At 35.0% G+C, this 18750-nt stretch overlaps 3 protein-coding genes across 15 annotated transcripts in view; 1 reads left to right on the top strand and 2 right to left on the bottom strand.

Annotated features, from left to right (window-relative positions):
• Nucleotides 1-370: 370 nt before the first annotated feature.
• LOC105330798 (aquaporin-11) lies at nucleotides 371-3452 on the bottom strand. Its single transcript, XM_020068334.3, has 4 exons — nucleotides 3436-3452; nucleotides 2992-3145; nucleotides 1227-1874; nucleotides 371-730 (listed from the first exon to the last, which is right to left on the bottom strand). Exons 3-4 carry the CDS (start codon nucleotides 1864-1866, stop codon nucleotides 528-530), a joined length of 843 nt encoding a protein of 280 aa, XP_019923893.3. The 5' UTR covers nucleotides 1867-1874; nucleotides 2992-3145; nucleotides 3436-3452; the 3' UTR covers nucleotides 371-527.
• A 1635-nt stretch (nucleotides 3453-5087) lies between these two features.
• On the top strand, nucleotides 5088-12327 carry LOC105326193 (4-trimethylaminobutyraldehyde dehydrogenase). Its single transcript, XM_034452898.2, has 10 exons — nucleotides 5088-5237; nucleotides 5932-6098; nucleotides 6199-6344; nucleotides 7243-7372; nucleotides 8122-8366; nucleotides 9634-9741; nucleotides 10115-10234; nucleotides 10375-10563; nucleotides 10827-11050; nucleotides 11623-12327. The coding sequence occupies exons 2-10, from the start codon at nucleotides 5939-5941 to the stop codon at nucleotides 11828-11830; spliced, it is 1530 nt and encodes a 509-aa protein (XP_034308789.2). The 5' UTR covers nucleotides 5088-5237; nucleotides 5932-5938; the 3' UTR covers nucleotides 11831-12327.
• The window catches only part of LOC105326194 (formin-like protein), a 34035-nt gene continuing 27602 nt past the window's right edge, over nucleotides 12318-18750 (bottom strand). For 10 of the 13 annotated variants that reach the window (XM_034452878.2, XM_066073810.1, XM_066073816.1 and 7 more), the window contains 5 exons: nucleotides 18597-18704; nucleotides 17908-17928; nucleotides 17671-17691; nucleotides 15458-15563; nucleotides 12318-14969 (listed from right to left, as the gene is read on the bottom strand). In XM_034452878.2, coding sequence (XP_034308769.2) covers nucleotides 14857-14969; nucleotides 15458-15563; nucleotides 17671-17691; nucleotides 17908-17928; nucleotides 18597-18704 — 369 coding nt within the window. In that variant the 3' untranslated portion in view covers nucleotides 12318-14856. The remainder of the gene's footprint in view (nucleotides 14970-15457; nucleotides 15564-17670; nucleotides 17692-17907; nucleotides 17929-18596; nucleotides 18705-18750) is intronic. The other 3 variants (XM_066073814.1, XM_066073813.1, XM_034452889.2) reach the window with 3 other exon arrangements.

Here is an 18750-nt window from a genome sequence, read left to right as displayed (position 1 = left end):
TAGATCGCGGGCGGTAAAAATGAATACAAGTTTAGTTGTAAATTTTTAGCATTGCCTTGTTAACATGCTTATGTGAAATATATACCGGTATATAAATATACATGTCCTTGTATCTATTTTTGCCGTTTTGCTGCTAACAAGTATTTCATATGGGACCTGGAAAATGGAGCAAATACAGCACATATAAGAATAACAGTGGCTTCTTTGAAAAGCGATTCTAGAATCATTTTGGTATGCGTACACCAGTATGTAAGTTCAAGTTTTGAACTTACATATTACGTAAAGTGCATAAAATAATATTTTGTTACTTGTACATGGTTTAGAGTAAGTAGTTTGGTGAAAGACATATTTGGATAAGTGGATTTTAAAAAAAAAATTTTTTGCTTTACCATACATCTAGTAAATTCCGATACTCTTTCTAAACTATACAAGAATATTAGCATAGGGGGAATGCTTTGTGTATCAACTAGGAGATCTTTGATTCAACGGAAAGGTACACGTACACGAAGAATACATTTAGTGTCAAATCATTTCTTCTTTTTGGTTTCCATGGCGACCGTTGCTGCAGCATCTATGTGTAACATCCGGTCCATCAACATGGCCAGGAAGCAGCCAATGAAGGGGCCTATCCAGTAGACGACCACGTGTTCCCAGGCCGTGGTCCCCTTACATCCGAACGTGTGCCCAGTGGCCATGGCTGGGTTAAAGTACATGCCAGTCAGATTGATGCCTGCAAAAATCAAAAACAGAATGGACATCGGACTACGTTTACGGTTATCTAACAATATACGATAAGTTCGGCCGGTGTCATAAAGTAGCCTTTGTTCTGATCAACGTTTCTTCGGAAAACTGAACACAATCCATCCTCTCAAATTTAATCGAACATCCAAAACCAGATCACGCATTTACATGTAATAAAAAAATAGCTTTTTGGAATGAATAAAAAAGGAGGTTAATTCAATACTGTCGTTGAGTCGTTCAATCTCTCCCATTACCAGAACTGAGTGAACGGAACACACTTTGCTTACACATTCATGTATTCTATCACCTTCATGAACCTAATTTTTGGCCTGATCATGTTATGAATCATTTATCATCGGTGATTTGGCATTGTTATGTTGTCTAATCTTAGTTCATTCCCTTAGTAAGTTCCATTTCCCATCTTCTGGGGTCATCGAAATGTATACTTGTGAGTACATTGTACATTGATGGAAATACTCTCTTACCCAATACTATCATAAGTGATCCATTGCTCAGTTTTATTATTTCGTCTGCTAGTTGATTTTTCATCAATACTTGCATCCCCAGCCACGTGTCTACCAATGTAGCGCCAAACTCCACCAGTATCCCGGCAGTGAGGGCCACGTTCAGGTCCGAGGCACACTCCGCCTCGTAAAACCTCTCTCGGTGGTCGGGAACCAGATCGAGGGACCAGACTAACTTGGCCAAACGATACGAGGCCAAACCCGCCAAAGTTTGTACCGCAATTTTTATTACTGCTTTGGACAAACCGATCTCTTTGTTGCAAAATTGGTAAAAAGCTTTCACTGGGTTTTCGGAGGCACCAAAATATGTTCTGTTTGCAATGAAGCATTCTACAAGAACAGCAAGAAATAACCAAAAAGAGCCATAATGCTTAAATATGAAGTTGTTTTCGAAAAAGTATGCGCACATTTCCATAGTGGCAAGAAAATCTGCTATGTATTCTTTGAAAGCTTCGGGCGAAAACATTTTGTTAAGGATTCGAAGAATGATCCCTAATCCCATCACAAACGCGAGATAGACGAGACTTGCCGAGAATGGGGCGAAAAAATCATCGTCACTAAAACTCGTCCCAAAAGCGAGCATCCAAAGCTGTCGCCACATCCTGATTCCTGCAATGAAAACAAGGTTTGAGTATTCAAGGGTGGAATAGATGTACTCATTGCATTGAGAGATAGTTGTATTGTATTTCGACTGCATATATAATCGATGAATTCATTATCGGCACTGTAGACATGTTTGAAAATGAGTGATGCTCTTCCATTCAATCTAATCAAAATCAGCTTTCCTGATACACTACCGCTCGTATATATTATTAGAACTGTATTAATTCCCAAATACTCGGAGCTTTAGGGAAGGGATTGGGGGGGGGGGTGCGTATGTCCTTCCTTTTTTGGCTGGGTATATAAAATTCAACCTTTTATTTTCAATTATATCGTTATTCAGGTTTTGCAACTGTTTTGTCTGTTTTATTTTGTTATTTTAGTCATTGTATGTCACAAAAAATTTACATGTATATCCCACATCCCGTTCCCCGCCTCTTGTTATGTGACCGCGACACTGAATCAACTGCAATTAAGTCGATCTTATTTTCATTAAATAAAAACTTTATTTCAATAAAGTTTTATAATAATCAAAATTTGAACACAGACTTTTAAATGGAATGATTAAATGATTCTCGACCTAAATTGTGTCTTTAAGTCAACTATAACAGGTGTATAAGGAAAGACCCGTCTTTGAAATGAAATTTTAAACCGGTCGACAAAGAAATTTAAAAATAAATGTTTAAATGCAGTGCAGAAGGTTGTATTTTTTTTCTATAACAGCCTTCCAATAAGGTAAAATATAAACTATCCCACCTCGAATAAGATCTGTGTTTGATTCTTAAAATTCGAAAGCCCCCAAAATACAAGGTTTGAATTTTAAACGTCGTGAAGGTACCGCACAAAGTCCAGAGGGCAACTAAAATGTAGATACAACATGGACAGCTACATGTACTAGTGCCTGAATAACAAGATAAGCTAATGTCCGGTCTCTCTATTGGATATATTAAGGAAGCTATATATGAACTCACTGTGTTATTGATCATAACTTAAAATTGTTCCGAGAGTCGTGAGTCCGTATAAAGTACATTGTGTTATTTTAAAAAGAACTGGGGAAAAGGCTGTCTACTATTTCTGCATAGTCGAGTGAATTCACAATTTTAAAATAGAATGAACTTTTCCTTACCGGTTGGTTTAACTGTCTGCACCCCTCTTGCTATAACACTTCTTTATCCTTGTATGTTTGCTGTCCTTGGATGTCAGTTTCTCTACAGAGCTCCCAGTGCTTGTCTGTGGAATTGTTTGCATCTGCAGTTTGTTAATGAGGCGGCAGGCCAGTGCTAAAAATAGATAGGAGAATGTATATAATTACAACTATAAGGTATATCAAGCACGTGGGGTACGGAAGGGGACTTTCGGTGCGGTACAAAAACATTGACAAACGGAACTGCTGGCGTGTACACGCTGTTGTAAAATTGTCAATGTTATGAAAACTTTTACCTTTGTAATGCAAAAATGTACGTCTATGTTTATATATTTAGATTTAAGATTCCATACTCCCACTTTTGAAAAAAAAACAACAAACCGTGATTTGTCACCATGCACCTGCAAACAAAAATTATAAAGTTACCAAAAGAAGACATTGGACCACGTCCGCCTCCTGCAAACAAAATCATCCCACGGACCCCTCAGGGAAATTTTCTTGATTCGCGCACAACAATATGTATTTGATAGGTCATACCGTGGTATATATTTTTTATTGACATATTGACAATCAATTTAAACAACTACATATATACAGTGTATATATCTGGGTATATTTTGCATATGATGTTCTTCATTAATAATTACACACTTGACAAAGAATCAGATTGCTTTTGAATCGATTAGTGCGAGGCCCCCCAAAGAAGATGAGTGAATAAGGCGTCTAAAATGCCCATACACGGTCGAACAAGCTACTGTAAATTTAAAATATCAATAAATCTGATATTGTTTTTAAAACATCATTTAAAACAATATATATTTAACATATTATTGATTTTTAACCTATAAATATCAGTGTTCAATACTAGGAATATGTTGACTCAAACAGCCGCCAGTATACGTATCAAAACCTGCAAATAGTGTCATTTTTTAGAACTTCGGCATTTTGTTTTATAAAGTGTGTCTGTGCTCCATATTTTTCTCATAGTCTTAATAAGGTCTTTTGGAAAACAAACCGATTTCAATCAACAAAAACGTGGAGAGATGACCCATTATACATTAAAAATATCATTTTGTATCGCAACAAATGAACGTTTTGAAAAATAATACCAATAAGTCCGTAAATTCGAGGTCAAAGTCACATATACTAATAATATTTAAACAGCCTACTTTGTTGTGTCTAAAATGGCTCAGTGGTTAGAGTACCTGACATAAGCTAACCTTATATATCAAGGGCTTTTATGCTATGGGTTCGATACTACAAAAATTTCAGGCAATACTTTTTTTCCTTATCTTTAGTTAAATATATTAAAAACTGAATATAGTTAGAAATTGTGCTTATGCAAACTTGTATTATAATATATTTGAATAGATTTGATTGAGAATAAATAAATTTAAAATTGTATTTCACTAAAAAACCGAATGGGCATTTGCGCCATCTTATTCCCCCCCCCCCCCCCCATCTTCTTTTTAGATTCGATTAATCGTGAGCTGACACGCTTTAAGTAAAGTTATCTTTTTAAAAGGAAGAATAATTTTTAACTTCTATATCGATGGAACGCGCATGCAGGTTGCAAAAATTTCATAAGTGTCAAAATGTACATATAGTATATACATTTATAGTAGTATTTATTATCACAATGCATTTAAAAAATACATTTTCTTTTATTACGAAAAATTTAATTTGCACAAACATTGTGCAACATATACATGATATCATTTCTAAACTGGGAATAATATTAGAAATATTTTACATATAAATAGGCATAATCAAAATACCTACTGTCGAGTTGTCGTCGGTCTGCAAATAATTCATTGTTTAATGGTTTTAAACAATATATTCATATTGGGAGTATAAATATGCCTACCACATATTAGATTTTGCAAATGAGTCATTAGATTAATTCTTACGTGTATAAATTTAAAGCTAATTTCAAGATAATAAAAAAGTAATGTTTTTTTAAGTTTTGTACGTGGATTTTCAAGGATGTATCAAATTATTATATAATTTATATAATAAATAGGATTATGAACATATCTTTCAATTCAACCCGTTCGAACAACTTCCAAAATGCAACGTTAGTTATATAAAGTAACGGGACACCGGTCAAGACACACAAGCACAAGTTACTTACTCCTTGTATGCTCTTTAGACATGGAGGAAGAAAGGGTATATTGATAAACTTTCAGAATTTCCTCGCCTTTGGATTATTCCCACGAGAATCTCAGGTAAGACGACTCGTGTTGTCGTTAAGATAAGAATGTAGAACTTTGAATGCCGGGGTATAAAGTCCATGATAAATTTTTCCAACAAACTGGCGTAAGAGCTTTATGTGTCAGTACTTAAAGAAAGTTGGCGCTTAGGATGTAGATTTGGCAGGAATATAGGCACACAGAGAGAGTGAAAATCTCATCGATTACTTTTGTACTTTTTTGCATATAACATTAGCGCACTACACCAGCTGTACAATTCCCCCTATTAATCAATCACTTTTCCTACAATTTGTTTTTTCACACTGCACTGTCTCCAATCTAATTAAAATTAGATCTTAGATCCGCTCACTACGAACGAACCACTAAGATCATTGCACTGTCTCGTACGTTCTCCCACCTTACACGTTACAATATCTTTCTCTTATGTCAGTTATGATATGTTTTGGTGCGTTTTCCACTTACAAATTTTATCCAATTTGTAGGGTTTTTGTAGAGCCTGTAATTTATTTTGAAATTAATTGAGACATTGCATTCATAGTTGATTTTTTATTATCGATAACATGTCTTTAGCTGAAATTAAATTTTTTATTCAAATGCTTTATGTCTTTTGTCATGTTTATTTGACAAGAAAAGTTAACTGAACTTTGTGCATAATATATGTCGCTTGGTTTGATGTACACATCATTGATGATCTAGACATCTTTTACAGAGTGGAGATGTTGAGGCCTTGCCCATATGTACGGTGTTTTCATCGGTGCCTAGCAACATCGATATCCTCATCTTCTCAGGTTCAGGCGCCATTGAACTTCCTGTCTGGGAAAAGATGTGACCCTTCGGAAAACATTGGGAACTTTGATCTCAAATATCCAGCTACAGGTATTTGAGGAATGAATTTGAATGATATGATATAAATATGAGTATTAACCAGCTTGTAGCATTTTTTGTTTTAAAAAATTGATATCCATTTTTACTTTAGATGAAACACTTCGCCAAGTTCCATCGTCTGGTGAGAGAGACGTCAACGAAGCAGTCGGTCAGGCCAGGGAAGGCTTTAGGTCCTGGTCCAAGCTCTCTGGGTTTGAAAGGGGCAATGTCCTGAAGAGGGCAGCAAATATCATGAGGGTGAGGAGTACAACAGCACAGCTCTTGTTGGATGTTTTACCGTGCTATTTGAATTATGTCATCTATGCTGCGTAAGATGCAAGATGACAATCAATGGCCATTTTTTATCAGTAATGCCAGTAGTCAAATTAGAATTGCTAATCAACTTGATTTCTATTATATTACAATGAAGCGCATCAAAGTGGTAAAAGTTTGCATTTGAATGGAATGTTCTAAACTTTGTATAGAACGTCAAATGTTACATAAGACACGCCCATTTCTTTTGAAACGAGGAATGTGCAATTCAATATTTTGAAGTGAACATCGTTTAATACTATAAAGATTATTTCATAAACAACATAAAAGACATATTTACATATAATTAAAAATTGGGATGCAGCTTTTGTCAACGTTTCTTGGGTCCAAGGTTAAAACAAGAAATTCGCCACCTTTTCTCTCCATTTGTATACGCACCGGGTTTTATGTCAATTTTTAATACCCATTTTTTTTTTTTAAGTGATAATGTTCTTATATTCATTTGCATTTCAGATATCAAATATAGCCCAGTTATATATGCCTAATGTTCTAAGATTCTTGTTAATTGAGTATATTCCCGCAAGGAAATTCAAAGTGCGTGCATGTTAAAACCGTCTAAAAAATATGGAAACGGTGTGTCCAAGGTGGTACATATACATTGTGACGAATGCTATTTTCCTCGTTTCAAAAGAAATTGGCCTGACTTATGTAACAATTGACATTCGATACAAAGTTTAGAACATTCCATTCAAACGAAAATTTTTACCACTTCAATGCGCTTCATTGTAAATTAAATGTGCTTGATTTGAATCGCTTAAACTTATGATTGTGTATAGCTTGCAGCTTCATGATTTTGTAAGCAGTTTATTAATGTATTAACTAGGAGCGGCTAGAGGAGCTTGCTCAGACAGAGGTGTTGGACACAGGGAAGCCGATCTGGGAGGCGCGCTGTGATGTCCAGGGCTGTGCCGACACCGTGGACTACTACGGAGGACTCGCTGCCAGGATCTCGGGTTTGTGATGGAACAAAACAAAAGCATAATTCAACTAGAAGTTGCTTGTTCTGATGGGATATACATGTATATCATATAGGAGATATACCATAACAAGCAACCCACTCCTCCAATTTATTTTAAAACAATTTCAACAACAAGATACACTGACACACAAACAATTCACTGATAGAGAACAGTTAAAAGTAGTGGCTGGCCATAATTTTGTTGTGTTTTACTACAGAGTACACCGTGTGAGCATATTACACCATACAGTTTTTTCCAAGGTCTTAAGTGCTAGCTGGAACTTACCCCAAAATTATTTTCAGCATTTTCCTACCACTAAAATTGTTCCTGATCATAACATACATGTAAAGACAACATCCAAGGAGACTTCAATGTTTAAAAGCTTTGCCAAAGTACATGTATGGGATCCAAAAAAGAGAAATATAAAGATATTTTACATCTACTGATGAAGAATAGGGGGATGAAATTAGTATGATAATAAAATAATGAATGTATCTTTGTTTGAAAATTGCAACAATATGCTCTGTTAATCAATGAAACCAGTAAGCACCTAGCTTTATCAACAAAAATGTGAATTTTTTTCACTTCCCTGTGGCAAGTATTAATAGAAACATGTACAGTCAATACGGTCAGTGACATACATGTACATGTACTCTTTTCTTGATTATCCATGTGTCATCCCCTTTGGAATCATACACTATACAGTGTACAATTTGTAAATGATTGTTTGTTTTTGTTTCTAGGTGAATTTCTGCCTCTGTCTAATGGTTGCTTCAGTTACACAGTGCGAGAACCCCTGGGTGTGGTGGGGGGTATAGGGGCATGGAACTACCCACTCCAAATGGCTTCTTGGAAGTCCAGTCCTGCTCTAGCGTGTGGTAACACCTTTGTGTTCAAACCTTCACCTTTGACCCCACTGACAGCAGTCATGCTAGGAGAAGTCTACAAGGAAGCAGGGCTTCCAGATGGCTGTTATAACATCATACAGGTAAAGCTATGATCCAGATGGCTGTTATAACATCATACAGGTAAAGCTATGATCCAGATGGCTGCTATAACATCATACAGGTAAAGCTTTGATCCAGATGGCTGTTATAACATCATACAGGTAAAGCTATGATCCAGATGGCTGCTATAACATCATACAGGTAAAGTTATGATCCAGATGGCTGCTAAAACATCATACAGGTAAAGTTATGATCCAGATGACTACTATTAATAACATCATACAGGTAAAGTTATGACCCAGATGGCTGCTAAAACATCATACAGGTAAAGTTATGATCCAGATGGCTGCTATAACATCATACAGGTAAAGCTATGACCCAGATGACTACTATAACATCATACAGGTAAAACTATGACCCAGATTGCTGCTAAAACATCATACAGTTAAAGTTATGATCCATATGGCTGCTAAAACATCATACAGGTAAAGTTATGATCCAGATGACTACTATAACATCATACAGGTAAAATTCTGACCCAGCTGGCTGCTTAAACATCATACAGGTAAAGTTATGATCCAGATGGCTGCTATAACATCATACAGGTAAAACTATGATCCAGATGACTACTATAACATCATACAGGTAAAGTTATGATCCAGATGACTACTATAACATCATACAGGTAAAGCTATGATCCAGATGGCTGCTAAAACATCATACAGGTAAAGTTATGATCCAGATGACTACTATAACATCATACAGGTAAAGTTATGACCCAGATGGCTGCTAAAACATCATACAGGTAAAGTTATGATCCAGATGGCTGCTATAACATTATACAGGTAAAGCTATGACCCAGATGGCTACTATAACATCATACAGGTAAAACTATGATCCAGATGGCTGCTAAAACATCATACAGGTAAAGTGATGATCCAGATGGCAGCTCTAACATCATACAGGTAAAGTTATGATCCAGATGGCTGCTATAACATCATACAGGTAAAGTTATGATCCAGATGGCTGCTATAACATCATACAGTGGACCGAGATATCGGCCTAAATAGCTCAGTGATTGAGCTCTTTACTAGAGTTGCAAGGGCCCAGTTAGAATCCTGGTCCAAATCATATATATTCCTAGTACATGTATATATGCTCATTCCTTCCTTTTCTACTACCTGGTACAGTATGTATATTGTATGATGATCATGGTTTAATAAATAAATGGAATTTAGATAAGCACAGCCAAGCAGATAATACAAGACAAAACGGTTATAGAATATAATACATGTATTATCTTTCCAGGGTGAGACAAAGACAGGACAATTGCTAACGACCCATCCTAACATTGCCAAGATGTCCTTCACTGGCAGTGTGCCAACTGGAAGTAAAATAATGGAGGCTTGTGCCAAGGTAGGAGTCTTATATAATTATACATGTGTTTGAAAGAATGCATACATGTACTCCTATCAGATGCTAATTAGAAATATTGCTAATGAGAGATAATAGTCCTATCTGAAAAGTTTTGGGAAACCCACCCTAATTATTAAAGAGCAATTATGTGGAGGTCCATCTGCATACCGACTAGTTTACCACCTAGTACATATATATTACAGAAACCAACATTTTATTTCTCAATATTCATAAACCATGTTATTTGCAACTATTGTAATGTTTATGATATCTCGACTGGTATTGCCGGTAAATGGGCCGTCACCCTTGTTTATATATTTTCTAAAAATTCAAGGAAATCATTTTTGTAATTGTTGAACTGATCTGCTTTCAGGATATAAAACATGTGACTCTGGAACTGGGAGGAAAATCCCCATGTATTATTTTTGAAGATTGTAACCTTGACAATGCAGTGACAGGAGCAATGTTGGCCAACTTCCTAACACAAGGACAGGTGGGCAGAGAGAGATACATGTATAATGCATGTCAGTCTTTTAAAATCATTATGACTGATTCTTATTGTGAGCACATGGGGTATTTGATATCTTGAGATAATGAAAGAAATGTGGCAATGGTAAGTTTTTGATTTTCCAGGTATGCTCTAATGGGACACGAGTATTTGTACACAAGAGCATCATGGGACCTTTCCTGGCTCAGCTAGTGGAGCGGACGAAGCGTATGAAAATTGGGGACCCCTACCTTGAGGATACCACAGTGGGAGCAACCATCAGCAAACAGCAGTTTGACATCGTCATGCGATACATTGAATTGGCTAAAAAAGAGGTATATAAAAGACATTTGCAGTTTGGTTCTCATATCCCAAGGCTTGGCAGGGAATTAGAAAACATGGAGCAATTAAGATTGATAGAATTATTTCAAATGTTACACAAGTCTTTGCTATCATGATCTTGTAAATTAATGTCTCACTGAATTTTCCGTCAAGACTGAACTGTTTTTTTGCTGTTCCCTACCAGGTACTGGTAATGAATTTTTCTATATTTCATTCTCCCTCTGTCCACCCTGTTGATTTCTGTCTATGTGTGTAGGGAGCCACAGTGGTGTGTGGTGGGGAGAGAGTCACCGTGGACCCCCATCTCAGGGGCTACTTTGTCAGTCCCTGTATCCTCGTCAACTGTGAAGATCACATGACCGTGGTGCGAGAGGAAGTGTTCGGCTCGGTCATGTCCATTCTGACCTTCGACTCAGAAGAAGAGGTCATCAGACGAGCTAATGATTCAGAGCTAGGACTGGCTGGAGGAATATTTACAAGGTACAGTTGTAGATAATTTAAAGGTAGCAGCTAAACTAATTTATAAAACTTCTTGTGAAATACTCGTAAATTACCCTCTGTGTTACATACCCTCTGTTTGATATGTCACATGTCTAGTAGCGGTAGGTGTAATTTAAATTTACAAATTCTATTAAAGCTTTTATAAGTATACAGTATATCTATGTCATATTGTCTTTTGAAAATAAATGATATTATTTCTTTTGACATAGTCTTAAAACCTTTCTGTTAAGGAGATTGATTAAACCAGTGTAAATACACAATCACCCATATAATGTATGGTAGATACTACTGTCAGATTAATACATGGGTTCCAAGGTATTGGTAGGACAACACCTAGTATTCTGTTCAATGTCCAGCTGGTGCTAATTTCAAAAGGAGGGGTTATTAAAATATAATTACTTAAATTTTGCATTTAAATGTACACAATAAATACCCAAATTGAACTGAACTCTTTACAAGTTGTTGAAATAAAAATCATTGAATTGTTGTTCTACTTCATAGTCTATTTATATGTTTCCATTTTTTACCCATGCCACTATTGCCTGTTTCAGTAACCTCCAGAGGGCATACAGAGTCGCTTCAGCTCTAGAGGCAGGCTCCCTCTACATCAACAATTACAATGTTTACCCTGTGGGGGTCCCCTTTGGGGGGTACAAGAAATCCGGACTGGGGAGAGAAAATGGACCTGATACATTGGATTACTACACACAAGTCAAGTCTGTCTATGTGGAAATGGGAGATGTAGAGGCTCCATTCTAGGGACATCTTTTGATATTTTAGTCAGAAAATCCTCGTTTCTGGAAATTTAAATTGATTGCGCAGATTTAACTGCCACAAGACTTGATGAATTCAACTGACTGAATGATTCCTTCAAACTCACTAGTGTTTAATAAGTCACATCACTATTTTGATAAAAGTGCAATTTAAAAAATAAGCTTATAAAACATACCTATACTATGGACCAAGTTTTATTGGGAACAACTTATTTTGTGATTTTCAAGTCAGACTGTCTTGCTTGCGAGTTCTATATTTAAGATGTATACATTAATTTACAGCAAAAAATTGCACATATGTATTGCTCCAATACATGCATGCAATTTCTTGTATGTTACATTTGAAAATAGACTTAGAAAAGCTTCTGTAATCTAATTGTTTCATTAAGGACCTAGAATGCTTAAGTGAATTGAACTGAAGCCAATTCTGAGAATGAAATGACTGATAAACATGCAATAAGAAATAAAACTAATTTATGTCAATCTGTTCATTTTATTTATTTATTAAATAAAATATTCATACTTGTTCATTTTTAAGCTTGCAATAAACAAGAATATCATTTATACTCAGAAAAGCACATGTAAAACATTCACATCAAAGTACAAGTCGACTGAACACATCAAATTTACCTGCATATTTCATGGATCTCTACCCCACCCCCAAAAAGTCAGTTACAAAACAAAAGTTGTCTGTTCATAGAATTAGTTATCTGGTAGAAACAGATTTTCAAGATCAAAATTAAATGAATACAAAAGATTTGAAAAAAACTAAATGGCAGTATACAAGTACATTTGGCACATGTTATTGTATTATACTTTTAAAAATTGTATTTATTTGGTTTTATTATAAACTTATGAAAGTGTGTTATATTATTTTGTATACTGTATGGTATCAAATTATTAAATTAATATATTACCTATATATGTTCCATAAGATTCTTTTCAATTTCTACAAGACAAATATTCATCATATACAATGTACAATTACAAATGTATTTATTTATTCTTTTACAGGCTTGCTAGATGATAAAAATACCATTTTGAATCAATTTAGAGCCCATGGTAATTTAAAGCACTAATACCATTCAGAAATAATAACTGTAAGTTACAAGGAAGACATCAGGTTTTCATGAAATTTTCTTGTTTTCTACTTTAAGTTTTCACATGTTACAACATGTACAGCACATGTACTTCAGAATGCAAATCTGAAATTATATTATTGCAGTGTATTAAAAACGTTTTGGTGTTTTCAAATATTTCTGTAAGTAAATTGAAGGGCATTTTCTGGAACAGAGTAAAAAAGCACTGGGGGAATAGATTTTCCTTATTCACACACACTTAGGTTATAGCTATATTTTACTCCTTACAAAACTTGTACTGTGATGATACTAACTGGCCCATTAAGATGCTTTTTTTCTCAATTAAATGTTTTCTGTTTAAAATTTACACAGCCTATAAAGTGCAAAGACACTGCAACATTTTCATTTTCCACCTCCTAAGCAATGAAATAGAATCATGGGGTAATTTTCCCTTTTACATGGATACAGTGTCAAAATGAGAAGTGTGGAAGACAATGAACTGAACTATGTTTTGGAAGAGAAAACAAAGATGAAACTAAACAAAGAATATAAAAATCCATACAAAAACAATCTACAACAACAATCACACACACACACGTCTTGGCAAATGGTGAAATAACTACTGCTGCTAAATGAATGGACAGAGAATGGAGCCAACTGGAATGAATTTACATGTATATTAAATACATAGAGGCTATGACTTCTTGCTCACATATTTCAGCTATATATACATGTACATGTAAACTATCTGACAAGAAAATGCACAGAACAACATTCAACAGACAGGAAAAAAACATGTCTATGTAATAATAACAATCTTCTCATTTTCTGATTGACTGAACACAAAAATAAGGACATATATATAACATGTGTTCCTTGATTTCTATAATGTTATCAAGTTTCCAAATATCAAGCTACATTAAATGATTTTCTTTCATCACACTTTTTACTCCAGATTGAACCTCTACCAAACCTCCAATGTTTGACCTTTGGCCCAATAACCTTGATCAAATATTCACTAAAATGAAATCTTGATTTTGCATAGCATATAGGTGCCACCAAATGTAGTTTGAAATATAATAATTGTCTTGAATAAATAGTCTTTGACTGTTTTTACACGATTCTTTTCCTTTTCTTTCTTTTTTTCATGTGGCATTGGAAAAATTACCACCTTAGAATGACAGTGTTTCCAAATAAAATAAAAATACATGTATCTGATATAATTTGTATATGTAATAAATATTGAACATTATTTGGGTATACAATTTTCTATATATCTCAATACTTCTGGCAAGTTCTTCTTATCAATAATTTGAACATCAATATATTATATGTACTGTTAATGCTGGGTACTACATGTACAATCAAATGGTATCAAAACTTGCATTATATCTTCCATTCAGCTCTGAAAACTTCTTTCAAAGTTGTCCATTAATTCTTACAATCAAATATCCTTTTCGAAGGTCTACAAATGTCTAAAATACACATAATAAATCGAGGAGACAAATATTGCACAAAGTAGATGATGTATGGCATACAATACAATGATGTATGGCATACAATACAATGATGTATGGCATACAATACAATCATGCGCTTCCCTGCTCTTGTTGTCTATGTGCATACATATCTGGGTTAGTTTGTTCCCTGTCCTTCATGTATGATAATGGTGTTCAGTACACACAGATAGTTGTTTAATAATGATCTTTGTTATGTATTAATGTTTACACTGTTGCAAGGGATCAACCCTTTCTTCCTATTATGACAAAGTTAACATCAAAGCTCCAAATCCCAAGGGGGGACGCTCATGTTTTTTTTCCAAGTTTTACACACCAGTTTTAGCACTGTGTTCCCTTGGAGACGTAACTATAAGTACTCTGTATTCTGAGCCAATTAAATTGGATAAACGTAGAGACAGAAATTCTAAGTTTCATCAGTAGTATTCGTCGCCTTCCTCTGAATTAGGTGCCTGCACCATGTTTTCATTCCGTCTCCGCTGACTCCTCCGCACTGCATCAGCTCTCCTGTATGGCTCATTCTTCAGATCTGCAATATATTTTGTAAGATAATCAATATTAACTACCTGGTAGTCTATGAATATTTCTGCTTTCCTTTCTGTAAAAACTACATATTAAATTATTTTTCTACCAATCACCCTTCAAGCTAAACAATGTAATTTTGAAAGTGATACTCATATTATTTCCAAGTCTAAAATTGTAGCACATTATAAACTACCTTGGCAAATATCTTGAAAATGTATAGCATATGTAACCTAAAGAATTGAGAGCTTTGACCAAATGTGGCCCATTATGTCCTGTTTATGACTACTGAAGTCCAGTAAGCTCATTGAAGCCTTTTTTGGCATTTTTAAGGCTCCTTATGGGCCATTGAGGCCTGTTTTGATATAATGTGGGCTATTGGGGTGGACTTTTGAGGCCCATTATGGGTGGTTGAGGCCTGTTTTGATATGATGCAGGCCCCTGTATTGTGGTGGGCCTTTGAGGCCCATTATGGGTGGTTGAGGGGACACTCACCCAGTAGGATGTCCTCCAGCGCCCCGTGGTACACCTCGTCCTTGCCCAGCAGTTTCTTCTCCTTGATCTGGCGGTTCCTGGTCTTCAGCTCGGACACCACTGCCTCCTACAAATAGGACAAAAGGTCAAATCCAACCAATCAAACAATGGTCTATTAGTGCACAATAACAGGGCAGTGGGAAGGGGAAAGTGTCCATTGTATTGTATGTTTATCCCATCAATGTAGTCAACCACTTAACCTCTTCATCCTACATATTTCCTACACATATCTGCATATGGTACTCAATCCAACATGTATATATATACAAGCTTAATGCATGAGGGCTTGTTATGGTCTATCTCATCATTACATGTTTCTGATAAAGTTCTGTACTAATGATAAATATCTACAGGAGCACATAGAAAAAATTAACTACAAATACTTTCACCACACTAATGGAAAAAGACATCACATGGTTGGTTCTATTACCACTGTGGTTTTCAGATGATTCCACATCTGATAAAAATTCTGTGGAGTCTTTGTTTCAGGTTAGCAAAACAAATACCCCTAACTAAAATTTTTCACTATCTGAAATGGTTTAATGGGGAAAAAATGAAACTGCACAGAATGATGACCAGTAATGACGTTGGGGTTAGATGATTTCCTTCTGTCAAAAAGACATGCCTACTTATTGGGACCAGTCTCCATCTAGACAGATCGATATGATTTTACTTACCAATGGCAGCTGTCACAACAGTAATGGTTGAAAAACAGTTAGATGATCAATAAATCTTACATGTATACTTTAAAGCAAATATTGTGGGTACAAACATTTCATATTTCATTTATACCAGCATCTGTCATTTTAGTTCCTAGTCTGTAACAGAGTACCCGACAGTGAACCTGACAGTGAAGTCTTAGGTGAAAGGTTGCGAGTTTGAATCTCAACTGTGACAGACCAAAATACATGCAATAAACAAGTTATCTGTACTTCCTACACAATTTAACAATATTTGTTCATATTATGCCCCAGACAACCCATAATGACATATCAAATTCTGCAAAATCTGCCATGCCACTTGAATATTGTGATAAGCGTAAAAATCATTTATGAAGGCAAATAAAACAAAACCAAAAACAATAAAGCCATTCTTCATGAATTGTAGATTCTGCAAATCATAAATCAAAAAATACAGATTTAGAGTTGGTGAAATATTGGTATTACCCCCAGTTTCTGCAGTTTGAAAAATGAAGAGTTTTTTTTCCCAATAAATCTATGATATTTCTTAAATCACTGCAATCTTTTTGTCACGACTCTAATGTGCGTGCAATTCAACACTGTGTACTATAGTCATATCTTATATCCTGTACAGAAGGACAGATGTTGTTGTCATGGATTACAATGCTCACATTGACCATGCCTTAAATCTCTTTTTCCCTTTTAGAACACTGATGTTTAAGTATGCATGTACTATATTTATAATACACTTTAGAATGAAATCAGTCTAATCCTTGTCTGGAATAGTGAGCAATCATCATCATCATCATCATCATCATCATCATCACCACTGCAAGTTTGGTTTAAATAGGTCACAAAAGACAGATGAAATGTGATGGTCATAAATACTTAGACACATCAGTATATGTTTTGCTTATTGTTGTATCTATATGAGATATTTTTTTCACTCATTTTGATAACCTGGAGCCAGAGTGATTAAATGATACACAACACAACAGTCTAGATTTCTACTAGATATTTAAAAAAATTCTGCTTTTCCAAAGAAATAATCAAAATTACAGGTGTGTATAGTAAATTCAAGAGGTATATGTAACACATAAAGACATTCCCAACTGAATGGCATTCTTTTCAATGAAAAAGTGAAAACCATAGAAAACTATTTCACAAATACAAATCACAAAATATAGGGGTACATTAATAACTGGATTGTGAGGGATGAATACAATGTGGATTTAAACTCCTGTGACAACTCAATAGATACACTCGTCACTGTAGAATCAAGTTGTGTGGGCTGATCAATATCAGTGGATTTCCTTGGGGCCCCTTAACCATATATATATTTTACATGAAATCGTGTCCCAATGAACTGTGTTAGATAAGCTTGAATGTCCTTACTTGAATTGAAATGATTCTACAGTTTTATGTGAGATTTAAAACTTTTGTGAGAACTCCAAAGATATATATACACAACACCCAAATCACTGCATACTGTACCTTCTCTTCATACACATATTTCTGAAATTTGTAATTTTCTAATGTGTAAGATAAATACAGATTAGTGATGACTGGACCTCTCATACATTTGTAAATCACCCAATTTCACTGTTTCTTTTACTGCGTTTCTCTATGTTAGCCATATTATTTTTCATCTTTGTACATATACATGTAAGCAGTAACTACATGTACATATTATATCATGCAGAACAACAGATGGTCTCGCAAATACTGTACCTTTTCTTCAAATATAATTCTCTGAAAATTTTCATTGTAATGAATGAAGGTAAACAATATATTCCAGAGTTATGTAAGCTTAGGTTGATTAAAATGACTGTTACACTCAACTATTGTCTCCTCTTGCTGATCTTAAGTACCCATCATATCTACCTGCTAGCTTTTCTTAAAAACACTTCAACAAACTCATTCTATTGTTCAGCAATTACGTGAAAGTCTTTAACTGACGGTATAAAACTTGCCTCAATGGTATGAATGTTTGATAAACAAAACATTAAACTTAGAAACACAGAGTCAAGAATAAAACAACACTTATTGCAAAAAAAGTTATCAAAAACTGCCTACCCAAAATATCTCAGAGAACAGATAATACATGTAAATAAGAAATTATGCAAATATCAGGCCTGGCAAAAAAATAAAAATAATTATGAAATTGTGATGAGAAGTTTATAATGATTGAATATTGTGAACACTGACCAAAATAAATTGAAAAAAAAAATTCTCTCAGATTCTGCTGGAATAAAGACCACTATGTTTTGATGAAACCCAAAAATAAATCAGTAAGTAAATGACTTCAAGAAATGATCAAGAAAGTTTTGAAAGGAAGCCTTTACAAATGAAGAAAGCTTTTAACAGCAGACTAAAAGTAGCACCTGGATAAGACAACTACTGAGGGCTAGGTCACACACCTGTACATTCTTCTTGAAGTCCTTCTTCTTGTTCTTGACCTGCTCCTGTTCCTCTTCTATCTGAGCATCTTCAATCTTCTTGCGTTTCTCCATCTCCAGAACAGCAGCCTAAAACAGTAGATCACAATGCAGCACCAACATATTACAGGTAGCA

The sequence above is a fragment of the Magallana gigas genome, chromosome 10 (genome assembly GCF_963853765.1).
Source record: "Magallana gigas chromosome 10, xbMagGiga1.1, whole genome shotgun sequence".
Taxonomy (NCBI): Eukaryota; Metazoa; Mollusca; class Bivalvia; order Ostreida; family Ostreidae; genus Magallana; species Magallana gigas.
Note: the sequence above shows the minus strand (reverse complement) of the source record. Positions and strands in the feature narration are given on the sequence as shown.

Excerpts from the sequence above, each read along its gene's own strand:
- LOC105330798 (XM_020068334.3), bottom strand. The coding sequence starts at position 1,866 with ATGTGGCGACAGCTTTGGATGCTCGCTTTTGGGACGAGTTTTAGTGAC. Across the intron at positions 731-1,226 it reads ATCACTTATGATAGTATTGG|GCATCAATCTGACTGGCATG; the intron begins GTAAGAGAGTAT and ends TGATTTTTGCAG.
- LOC105326193 (XM_034452898.2), top strand. The coding sequence starts at position 5,939 with ATGTTGAGGCCTTGCCCATATGTACGGTGTTTTCATCGGTGCCTAGCA. Across the intron at positions 10,564-10,826 it reads TTGAATTGGCTAAAAAAGAG|GGAGCCACAGTGGTGTGTGG; the intron begins GTATATAAAAGA and ends CTATGTGTGTAG. Across the intron at positions 11,051-11,622 it reads GCTGGAGGAATATTTACAAG|TAACCTCCAGAGGGCATACA; the intron begins GTACAGTTGTAG and ends TGCCTGTTTCAG.